At 38.9% G+C, this 12,590-nt stretch overlaps 1 protein-coding gene across 11 annotated transcripts in view; it reads left to right on the forward strand.

Annotated features, from left to right (window-relative positions):
* KIF16B (kinesin family member 16B) overlaps positions 1 to 12,590 on the forward strand; it is a 289,482-nt gene that overhangs the window by 49,254 nt on the left and 227,638 nt on the right. For all 11 annotated transcript variants that reach the window (XR_015249352.1, XR_015249353.1, XR_015249348.1 and 8 more), the window contains 6 exons: positions 449 to 546; positions 1,336 to 1,445; positions 4,043 to 4,185; positions 5,665 to 5,833; positions 6,020 to 6,151; positions 7,116 to 7,291. Coding sequence is in view for 5 of the 11 variants with exons in the window: in XM_086701642.1 (XP_086557768.1) it covers positions 449 to 546; positions 1,336 to 1,445; positions 4,043 to 4,185; positions 5,665 to 5,833; positions 6,020 to 6,151; positions 7,116 to 7,291 (828 nt within the window). In the remaining 6 variants the exon portion in view is untranslated. The remainder of the gene's footprint in view (positions 1 to 448; positions 547 to 1,335; positions 1,446 to 4,042; positions 4,186 to 5,664; positions 5,834 to 6,019; positions 6,152 to 7,115; positions 7,292 to 12,590) is intronic.

The following is a 12,590-nucleotide window of genomic DNA, read 5'->3' on the forward strand; positions in this document are numbered from 1 at the left end:
GTCCTGTCACCTAAATTTTAAGACTTATCAGCTACTTTGAGTGCTTACGAAGATTTCATTGGTATTTTTCTTTTCTGCCCAGCATATATTTCACCTTCTTTGGTCATTTGGCCTTATGAGCTTTTCCATATTTATTCTGCAGCTGGAGACCATCTTGTTTAAAAGTTAAGGAATAGGTCTGTTTTCAAGCCAGGATTCAACTGATTAACAGCTGATAGCTGTACATTACCCTAGACCCAGCATGTAGAAGCTAGAAAGCTTCATCCTTTCATTTCAGAGGATGGGAAGCAGTCCCGAGGGGGTAGATGGTGTGTCAGGGGCCTGCAGTGGTAGGCCTGGGGTTGACATGCAGGCCCCTTGAGTCTGAATCCACTCTGGCAAATTGCAGATTCAGCCATCAGTTGCTTTTATTTCAAGTGACAGCTGTGACATTCCTCTTCTACTGCAGGGCGATTCTGGCTTAATACCTCGGATTTGTGAAGGGCTCTTCAGTCAAATAAATGAAACCACCAGATGGGATGAAGCATCTTTTCGAACTGAAGTCAGGTAGGGCCCGTGGCCTGAGTAACTGAATGTGTGAGCTTGGTTGTATCTTCTCTCTAGGCTTGAGCAGTAGATAAAAGATAAGGCCTGCGGATTCCTGAAGGGAGAGGCTGCCTTTTCCCCTCCTGTACTATCGGAGCTGGAAGTAAAGCTTAAAACACGTCTGTTTTCAGTGACTTTCTTGGGTGCAATTTGGATTAGGATTTGGGAGGCTGGCAAAAAAAAAAAAAAAAAAAAAAAAAAAATCCCTCTAAGTCAGAAACTCTAACCTAGGATGTTTATCTGAAAGAGAGCGAGCTTTCGACTTAGAAGTGTGTATCCCATTCACTTGCCTTATTCTTTTAGCTAAATAAGGTTTGTGTAATTCTTTGTGTTGGTAGGATCACTGTACACCTAATCTTAAAATAAATCTGGATGGATGAGGAGTGTTTTTCCTCCTTGAAATAAAACTTTTGTGGGGAACCAGTCTCATCATTGGGTTTGAGGACAGACACGGCGATCAGAGGTCTTTATGGCTGGCCCAACCTCTCAGTGGCTGTGTAGCCTTGAACAGTTGTTTAAAACACTCTACACCTCCACTATGTAGCCTGTAAAATGGGGATAATAGCAGTACCTACTTGTGGACTGTTGTAGGGATTAAATGAAGTAATCCACTTAAAGTGCTAAGCATGGTACCTGATAGATATATGGTTACTGTCTATAAAGGTATGTTGCGGTTGTTATTGTTGTCGTTTTGTTGTTATTACTGTCTGAAATTATTTCACTGAATTAAATCCTGTTTAAAATTTTTAGCTACTTAGAAATTTATAATGAACGTGTGCGAGATCTACTTAGGCGGAAGTCATCCAAAACCTTCAATTTAAGAGTCCGAGAGCATCCAAAAGAAGGACCTTATGTGGAGGGTAAGAGCAAGTATCTCACAGCTCTGTTCTTCTTGGGAATTTCCGTAACAACAGTAGTTTCAGGGGGAAATGTGAGATAATGGCGATATGCAAAAGATTTATCTTTGGCATTTTATTATAGCAAAGATGACATGTGTCGTCACTACAGCTATCACTAGTAAGAATTTATACTTCATTGAGCATTCACTGATTTTGTGGGCTTGCCAATAGATTTCCTCTGGCTTCCAGAATAAGAACTCTCTGGAAACTTGTTTTTCTGTTCTCAGGCAAGATAACCAACCCTGTAGGCTGCCTCTTTAAGTGGCATTGTGTCTTAGCGGTATATTTTTACTGACCTTAATGGTGACTTATGACTGTATGGAGATTATAAGACCTCTCACCTTGAGAGAAGAGCGTTGACAGAGTTTCCTGTGCTGCGGTCCTTGGCATTTGTATTGTGACACACTAGCTGCGTCACAGACACTTGTGAGGAACGTCACAAGTAATGGTGGCTGGCCCCTGCTAATTATTTATGAATAGGCTGGCTCCTCTCAACTTCCTGGCATAGGCGTTGAGTTGTGGCTGGCCTGTAGGAATCACAGACATGTGCTTTCCTGTGGCTGTTGTCCTGCATTTGCGTCTCGTTGGAGGCAAGGCTGAGAACTGGTCATGGGCTTAAAGGTGTTCCTGTTTTGGTTGTCTTTTTCACCTGGTGACATCAGGTGTATTAACAGGCCCCATCTGCATTTTATTAAATTTCCAATGAAAATTTTGCCTTTTATGCCCAAAGTAAGGTGTATAACTATGTATTTGTTTTGTGGAGCATAGAATAGCTATTATTGTTAATAGCTTTTAGGCTAACTGTGCCTTCATGCTTCCCTTTAATTGTCTTATCAGATGTTAAAACATATTATAAAGCTGGCTTATGAGGAGACAGAATAATCAGACAGAGGAAAACATCCAGAATATGATGTAGATACTTATGGGGATTTAGTGTCTAATAAATCTGATGTTCAAACATTGGACAAATATTGGTTGTTAAGCTGTCTGGGAGAAAAAAAAGTAAATTGGCATCAGAACTCAGCTTTTGTACCAGGATAAATGGCAAATGGAACAAATATTTTAATATTGAAAGTGACTACTTTCAATAGCCAATAAAATGGCTACAAGAAACTGTGGGTTAATTTTTTCTTTCAGAAATTTGCAGAAAGGAAGTCTTTTAAAAATTTACTTAAAACCTAGAAACCATAAACTAAGTGTTAAATTTGAAATGGTAAAAAACAAACAAACAGAACAGAATAAAAATTTGGCAGAAATACAGTCAGCAAGGTAAAAAGACAACTTGAAAAGTGGGAAAAATCTTTTCCATCCAAGTTCCAGACAAAGGACTAATTTCCCAATAATAAAGAGATTCCATAACGCAATAACAACAGACTCAACAACCAAGTAGACAAATGAACAAAAGATGTGAATAGACTTCACAGAAATGGGAATATGGATGATTTTTAAATGAAGGAAAGAATGCTTAGCCTCACTCATAATCAGAGAAAAGCAAAATAAAAAAGTCTTCAAGATACCATTTCTTACCTATCCCTGGCAGATGTAAGTAAGCCTAAGACAGTGTTGGGCGATAGACAGTCTCATCCATTGCTGCTGCTGGGTGTAAATTGCCTTCTATGGAGAACGGTGTTTACAATATCCACCAAAATTTCAAATGTGCTTTGATCCAGAACTTCTGCCTCTTAAGAATTTTTTTTTTGTGCAGAAATATTCACACATATCTGAAAAGACCTATGTACAAGATTATTTGTATCCGCGTGACTTGTAATTGCGAATAGAATGTAAACAACGTCTATAGTTTCAACAGGAGACTGGTTAAAATTGGTTATGGCGCATGCATACAGTTGAACACTTTGCAGTCACACAAATGAGTGAAGAATCACCTTAACTGATACAGAATATTCTTCAGTATATTATTACATAGAAAAAAGCAGGATACAAATGGAATTACACACACACACACACACACACCCGTGTATGTAATTGCCTGCATATCTATGGGTTATTTTTAGAAGAGTATGGAAAAACTAATTACATTGGGTTGTCTGACACAGGGAAGTGAGCAGTGGGTTTAGGATGGGTGGTGGGAAACCCTTTACACAGTATATCTTTCATAGCTTTTGATTTTAGAAACATATGAATGTTCCCAGAAAATGAATGACACGTTTTTTAAAGGATTAAAAAAAATGCTCTTGGGTTTTGCACGAAGCTAGTGTTTATGTTTCCCTTGCTATAACTAACGCTCATGAGGTCGATGATAATAGCTAACGTTTATCATAAATACCCTATGTGATAGGTACACATTATCAGAGGTGACTGGGGCTCAGCGAGGTTAAGTGACTTGTGCATAACCATGTAAGTCCACTGGTAAGCAGCAGAGTAGGACTTGATCCCCGAGTCTGTGTTATAAACTGGCACACCGTAGGAACAAGCAAGATCTTTAAACAAGTCAGCAAATTTGTACAGTTGTGTGTTATTTCCTAGGGGTAAATTTCTTATTCTGTTTATCGTATATTAGGGAGATTTCTTCAGCCCCCCGCCCTCTGCTTTTTTCCCAGATTTATCCAAACATTTAGTACAGAATTACAGTGATGTGGAAGAACTCATGGATGCAGGAAATATCAACCGAACCACAGCAGCGACTGGGATGAACGACGTCAGTAGCAGGTCTCATGCCATCTTCACCATCAAGTTCACTCAGGTGAGGGCAGCTGGGGGGCCGGCTGGCTCCATCCTCGAGGTCTTTACTTGGTGATTAGCCCCAGCTGAGGACCAATCATTGTTGAACCAGGAGCAGCAGCAGGCAAAGGTGACGGCCTGTCATCTCCTTGTTAATTAGAGACGAACATGTGTTGTGTGCAGTTTCTCCGTGGTTACAGGCACGGTCGTTTGAAATATCCAGATGTGTACCCTCAAGAAATAGTTAGCAGGCTTCAGCCCTGTTCTAGACAGAAAAAACTTGCTTTTTGCATAATTAAGCAAAAGTTTTCAGTGTTGTGAGCTCTCTGGGAGATAATGGATTGCAAGTCAGACCAGCTGGAGGCCAAGGTGAGTAACTCATTGTGGTACATTATCGCTCCATGGCACTCACCCCACAATGTTGATTATGATTATTTGAATGATATTAAAAGGCAACCAACGTTTTTAGGTACCAGTGTAAGAACTATTCTGATTACGAGGTGAGGTGTGTTGTGACTGTGTGTGGAATTACTGAAGGGAAATAGTTTAAGACCTAGGCCAGTAGAACAGATGAATGCAAACACGTAGGGTCCTCTTGGGACTTGAGCGTGTGTTAGGAGTTTGGGGATGTCCTGGCCTATGTTAGCCATTGAACATATCAGATACAAAAAATAGTATTTTATTCAGGAGGGGAATCCCAGACCAAGAAAATAAAAAAATTCTCAAAAATCAGTCAGAACAACTCGTAATAAATGCTCCACATCTTTACCTTTTGTTACATCTTTGCTTATGATTTACTGTAGTTTTTTGGATTTTCTCCTTCTTTCTGGTTAATGTGAATTAGGATATGGCCACCTCTGGTTTCTAAGAGGCTTACATTTCTATCAAAATATGGTAATTTCTTTTTGGCATTTTGGCTCAGACTGTTAAATGCAGGTTAAAAGTCATTGGGAAGGTAAGATTTTGGTAGAATCCAGAAGCAAGGAATACACTAAGGTTTTCAGTGTTTTATACTTTGTGAAACAAGTTTTGACATTGAATAATGGTCAAATGGTCTTTTAACAACTGTCTACATTTATCGTATTTTGGAGAGCCATTGTGCTTGGAATGCTGAAGACTCTAGATGAGAACAAAACTACTTATTTATTTACTTCTATTTTCTTTGTTGAGTGCCCACAGTGACTTGTGTCCTATTCTACTACAGTCAGACTTAGTAAGCCTTTGTTGAGAATGACCGAGTGATTTGAGTAATGGAACAGATATCTTCAGAAAGTTTAAGAATTACATATGGTAGACTTCTGGTGTATTCAGTTTCATTTGGAAGTTTCTATAACCAGTAAGAAGGCCAACGAAACAACAAAATTAAAAACAAACAATAAAAAAACCCCAAACCCTACCCTGAGAGATCACAGTGAGAAGTGGAAAATAATTAGAATTTGTATCACAGACAACATCAGGGCTCTTTACACCTCTTCAATTTTGCTTTTATATTTTGCTACAGGCAAAATTTGATTCTGAAATGCCGTCTGAAACCGTTAGTAAGATCCACTTAGTCGATCTTGCTGGAAGTGAGCGAGCGGATGCCACCGGTGCCACTGGGGTCAGACTGAAGGAAGGGGGGAATATTAACAAATCCCTCGTGACTCTGGGAAATGTCATTTCTGCCTTAGGTGGGTTTCTGCTTGTCCCCTGCCCCTCTTACTCTTCGTGGTACTGTATTAACACAAAGCAATTATGTATAATGTTTGTGTTATAGTCTGAGAGGATAGCCTCAAGGTTTTCTGAAGCCAAATTAGAGAAAAAACTTTACTCTTTTTTTTTTTTCTTCTTCTTCTTTTTCTTCTTCCTTCGTGCAGCCGATTTATCTCAGGACGCGGCAAACCCTCTTGTGAAGAAGAAACAAGTTTTTGTGCCTTACAGAGATTCTGTTTTGACTTGGCTGTTGAAAGATAGCCTTGGCGGGAACTCTAAAACCATCATGATCGCCAGTAAGAATTTCAAGTTCTTGTCCTCAGCATATAGTGTTTTATGTGAACTACCTGTAGATGTGTAAGTTTAAAGCATCTCGTTAGGAAGTAGTGCCTTTTTGTTTTTAAATCTTAAAAAAGATAATAGTTTTTCTATCTTGAAGAAAATCGCTGTGATCCCTGTCTACACTATCATATTATTAACTCTCTTTCCTGTTTCCTAGTTAGATAAACTTGCCATGTGTTGTGCAAATGCTCCTGCATTTTCACTCACTGGAAGACGTGTAACAGAAAAAGATGTACAAAGGGGAGACAGTTGCTTGGAAGAACTCAAAACCTTTTAACCCCACTTTCTTTTGCCTTTTCTCCTCTTCCCTTCTTGTCTCTGTGTCTCCCCCATTGCCCAGGCCATGCGTTAATGGTAGAGAAAAGGGATCTAACCTAGGGTATGTACTCCAGATACAGGTAACTATCTAGTTACCTGAACCCTGAAGGCTGTGGTGGGGGTTCAGGGGGGTGGTTAACCAAAGCTTTAGAGGAAAAGAATTCACTGATCTACTGACTCTTTTGAAAAGTAGTAATGCCATGGATTTTTGCAGGTGGTAGACTTTGCCATAACTTTTAAATGTATTTTAATTTCTATGTAGTATTGAGAAGTACAAATAGTCTTAAAATCTTCTTCCTATATTTTCAACAGAGAAAACTCCTTACTTAAAGCACGGTGGAAAGTCTCATATCTCATTTTAGAGTTGGTTAGATAGCTAGCTGATTCTAGACTTAAGAGGAGCAAAATGACATTTAATTTGGTATAGTGAGCACCTTTCCTATAAATCTTAGATAATTTTTAATATTCATTACCATGGCAATGAATATTTAGTCTATCCAATGACCCGGGGTTAATCTGACTTTTAAATTACAAACCAACTTTGTGTTAAATGAAACACGGAGTGCTGGATAAATTATTTTTTGAATTCATTCTTCACAGCCATATCACCTGCTGATGTCAATTATGGAGAAACCCTAAGTACTCTTCGCTATGCAAATAGAGCCAAAAACATCATCAACAAGCCTACTATTAATGAGGACGCCAACGTCAAACTCATCCGTGAGCTGCGTGCTGAAATAGCCAGACTGAAAACGCTGCTTGCTCAAGGGAATCAGGTTGGGTTTTTCTGAGATTTATGGATAATTTTCTTTGAGTAGTGACATCTATTTCTAGATCTTAATGAGACAATTATCGCACTCGTTGTATTGATTTGAGTAAATAAGTGCTAGGTAAAGCTTTGAATGAGTTAGCCAGTCTCCTTTACATTACCTTCTCCTTGGCCTTTGCATTCATTATGGGCTCTGTGTGTAAGATTTCATCCACGAAGCCTGAAATGATTAAGTATCTAATAGTTATCAATTATGGATGGAAATTTAGCATGCAATAGGATTAGCCGCATAATCTCCATTAGTAGAAGGAAATTGAGGTGCTTGGAGTAAGGTTTAAAATTCTACCCATGCATTTTATGGTTTGAAAATGTACTTTGACAGAATGAAAGACTTGTTTGAAGACCTTTCTGAATCTATTTTGTATTGCCCATTACAGAGGTGGTTATGGTGATACAGTGACATGTGTAACTGGCTGAGATGATGTCCTTGAGGCCTTGCTTGGCTGTCCAAATGGCTTCACCCCGGGATGTTTTGGGATTCCAGTGAAGGGCCTTTGTCCTTGTTTTTTCACAGTAAACTTGCTTATCTGTGTAGTGTGCACACAGAGTTACGTTCTTTAATGAATAGTGTGACTTAGGTTCTGATGGGTTTTAGATACTGTTGTAAAGAAAGTCCACCCTTGAAAGAAAATCAGGGATAGCTTTTTAAAATATTGGACTTAGATTTGAGTTAGAAATAAATAGAGATACATTTCTTCCCATTTTCCTAACCCATACATGAATGTCTTAAGTGTATTATTTGAAAAAAAAAAAAAAATGCTTTTCTTTAGATGCAGAGTGCCCTTTCTAGAGCAGCTTTTCATCTAGAAATGTATGGCCCTTGAAGCCCTTGACATACCATAAGTGGTTTGACCCATAAAACTATTGGCAGAATGAAAACCTCACTGAGTTTCCTGCATCCTGAAATGTACCTGACAGTTTATTCCCGTCCGATGGCAGACAGCATTTGAATAGGAATTCTTCATTGCACTTAAAAATATCTCCACACAGAGGCACCTGGGTGACTCAGTCGGGTGGTTGAGCAACCGACTCTTGATTTCTGCTCAGGTCATGATCCCAGGATTGTGGGATCCAGCCCCACATCAGGCTCTGCACTGAGCGTGGAACCTGCTTAAGATTCTTTCTCTCTCCCTCTGCCCTTACCCCACTGGCCCGTGTTCTCTCTCTAAAACAAAACAAAACAAAACAAAACAAAACAAAACAAAACAAAACAAAACAAAACATTCCACATATATTTTACTTTTTGATGTGGACCTTTCCTGTGTGTGAAGGCAAGTTGCCAGAATGAATAGTCCAGCTGTATATGATATTATCAGGCTCCCCTGACTTAGGACATGATAGTCATTTTAATTTGTATACCATGCTATTGGGATCTTTTTTTCTTTTCTTTTGTTGTTGTTTGTTTCTTAATTTTTGAGAGAGAGAGAGAGAGAGAGAGAGAATGAGAATGAGTAGGGAAGGAGCAGAGAGAAAGGGAGACACAGAATCTGAAACAGGGCTCTAGGCTCTGAGCTGTCAGCACAGAGCCTGACGCGGGGCTCGAACTGAGGAATGGCGAGATCATGTCCTAGGCTAAAGTCAAACACTTAACCAACTTAGACACCCAGGCGCCCTATGGGATCTTTTTTTCAGTGTCATAAAAATTTTATTTATCTAAAGTGAATACTTAAGGATGATTTGATAGGATCACCCACACTATTCTATGTGAAGGGAAGTATTTGGACGATTATTGGTGCGACTTGTTGTACTTAATGATTTACTAAGTTGCGGCAATGAAGGAAAAGAAAGATGAGCCTTTTTAAATGAACCTGAGGAAACCCTTGAAGGAAGCCTTATCATACAGACAGAAAAGTTTAATTTATTAAAAGTTTTCCATATTCTGTCTGAGGGATGTCTTGAGACGTATTGTGTGAGCCAGTTGCCTTTTATCTTCTTTCGTGACCGAGGGCTGCTGCTGTAATTGAAGGAGTATTTTTGTGGGTGAGGGTGAGGATGGAAGAGATAGTTAAGTCTATTTTAGAGCACACTGAAGATAAAATTCTTTGGTTAACTTCATACGTTATAATAAAAACAGGAGTCCAATTTAAAATAATTTATCACACTATGAAACTATAAATTGTTGTGGGACAGTACAGGCTTATCCTAAATTAATTAAATTTGTGATGCTCAGTAAAATAAGCAGGTGTTCTTAAGTACCCATTAAAAATCTCTGTATAATTTTTTTCTGGTAACATTGCTCTATTCCTACAATATTCCAAATGCTGCCATGGTTCATTGAAATGGTTATTCAAATCAAAGTCCCATTATTTGGCTAAGGGCAGCTAAATAAAAATCAACTCCTTTTAACAAGTTTTTGTATTTGCCAGTGCAAAATGTCAAATGCATCAGAATTTCAAAAGTACAAAGTAAATAAAGCACAAGAATATAACATGTATTTGTTTCTCCTACTATAGAGAAATACACAGATATGTGTAGTTGTTTGTATATATACATATATATGAACTCTGTATTTAAGAGTTATTTATGTACAGGGAAACTACATATTGTAAGTGTACAGATTATTGAATTTTCGCAAGCCGGATCCACCGATCTAACCTGCGTCCCTATCAAGGAACATAAATTACCAGCATCCTGGAAGACCCCCTTCATATTCCTTTTCCAGGTGCTGCCTGCCATTTCTGTCAAGAGTAACTATTATCCTGACTTCTGAGGGCATAGATTAGGTTTTAGTGTTGCCTATTTTTGTTCTTTATGTAAATGGAATCATGTAGTATATACTCTTGGTCTCATTTCTTTCATTCAATGTCGTGTTTGTGAGATTGATCCATGGTGTTGCATGTAGTTGTAGATCCGTTCATTCTCACTGCTATATTGTATTCCATCACACAAGTGTGTCCCAACTCATTTATCCAGTGTAATTTTGATGGGCATTTGGGGAGTTTCCTTTATGGGGCTATAAGTGCTGTTGCTGACTTTCTTCTGCATGTCATTTAGCGAATGTACCGACGCGTTTCTGTTAGGTTTATATTTAAGAGTGGAGTTGGTGGGTCGGAAGGTGTACATATGCTCAGTTTTAGCCAGACAGTTTTTACAGTGCCTGTACTGGTTTACATCTACCATGAGCACACGAAAGTGCCCGATCTCGCTGCTGCAGGCCCTTGTCCACACTGGGTTCTGTCCAGTTTTCATTGTGACCGTCTGACGGATGCACTGTTATGTTACAGAAGGATTTAGTTTGCACTTCTCAGATGATCAATGAAGTTGAGTATTTTGATCGCTTGTCCTTTCAAGTGTTCTCTTTTGTTATATTTAAAGCATGTTTTCAGAATTCTGCTTCAAAGCTGACAGAGAGAATGTCTGTGAACTCTTTCTCTTGGATATATCTGGAGATGAGAAAATTAAACAATAAAGAAATGAAATAAGCCAGAAAAGTCGGGAAGCAAAGGAGGACACTAAAATGGAAATAGGATGAATTTCTCATCTGTATAGCTGGAGTCACAGAGAAACTTTAAATGATAGCTAGATAATAGAAATGTCATCATGTGCAAACTTTTAAGACACATCTCCAGGAGGGTCACAGACGGAAACTGTTACATGATATTTGTATGAATGAACACAGGCCTACTAGGTAATTCAGAGGGGAAAGGAAGAAGTACAAAACAGCATTATGTTGTTTTTACATTTTATATATATTATGCATACCTTAAAAAAGCACTTTATGGGGCGCCTGGGTGGCTCAGTAGGTTGAATGTCCGAGTCTTGATTTCAGCTCAGGTCATAATCTCAGGGTCATAGGATCTAGCCCTGGTTTGGGCTCTGTGCTGAATGTGGAGCCTGCTTGATATTTTCTCCCTCCCCCTTCCCCTTCCCTTCCCCCTCCCCCTCATTCATGTGCTCTTTCTCTAAAACAAACAAAAAAGCACTTTATTATAGTAAAGAGTGTAATTCATAATTAAAACCAAATGTGTCAACTTTTTTAAAGAAAAAAACCCAAAAAACTATAGGAAATAGCAGGAGACAGAGCCAAACATATTTGCCATGGGGAGCTGTAATCCTCTGTCTCATTTCATGAGAGCTCACATAGACCAAGGTAAGGAAGGACGTAGCATATTTACATAACACCATGAAAATTTGCTCTAATCAGTACAAACCAGGAGAAATAGATCACCAACTTGTGCCACAAGTTTCCTTATTGTGAAAAGGTCTTTTTTTTTTTTTTGTAATATTTTTATTTATTTTTGAGAGAGCAAGTGAGTGGGGGAGAGGCAGAGAGGAACGGGGCAGAGGATCCAAAGCGGGCTCTGTGCTAATAGCGGTAAAGTCGATGCAGGGCTTGAACCCACAAACTGCGAGATCATGACCTGACACTCAACCGACTGAGCCATCCAGGTGCCCCCAAAATTGCTTCTATTAAAAAAAAAAAATGAGGAAAAGATCACAAGCTGACTGAAAAGTGAATAAAGAATATGAGCACAGTTCATAGGAAAAAGTTTCAAATGGTTTCTAAGTCTATGAAAAAATATTCAATGTCCCTTGAAATACGGTAAATGCAAATATTAAGAACAGTGAGATGAAAATATACGGATATGGACACATAGTCATTAAGCTGTGTATTTTGCTGCATGTAAATTATACCTCACATTTCTTAGAAAACCTATCAGATGGGCAAAGATCAAAATGCTTAATTGCATAGTATATTGGCCCGGGTGGGAGGCGACAGGTGCTTATACATGTCGTTGGTGGAGTTGATGCTGCTGCAGTTGTGATGCCGTGTTACCATTGGTTTAACACATGAACTTCATCTGAGTATTATTTAGTCCCGAACGTCTTTCTTCTAAATGGACACCTTGCAAACAGTAATTTAATTGAAAATGGTTTAGTTTGACCAGATATTTCCTTTAAGAGGACTTAGGTGGGTTTACCAAAAGGCCTAGTGGTCATGATAGCCCGCCCACCCGCATGTGTTCAGTCGGTGATTATCTGCTGAGTTGACAATGTGGTAGGAATGTTTCAGCTTTGAGTATAGATGAAAAATCCCTATAGCGGAGTCGGTGAAATTAGCCATGTTATAAAGGGGTCACTAATTGCTGTGAAAATTGTCAGCCACATATAAACTGTGCAGGCATAATAAAGCCTGCCACCTGCATTTCTTCACTGGCAACTATTTGTCGAGTACCATCTGTGTGCAAGACGGCATGCTAGGTGCTGCAATAATGTGCTGTAGTAACGTGTTAGCAAAACTCCTT

The sequence above is a fragment of the Puma concolor genome, chromosome A3, assembly GCF_028749965.1.
Source record: "Puma concolor isolate L17-30 chromosome A3, mPumCon1.1.hap2, whole genome shotgun sequence".
Taxonomy (NCBI): domain Eukaryota; kingdom Metazoa; phylum Chordata; class Mammalia; order Carnivora; family Felidae; genus Puma; species Puma concolor.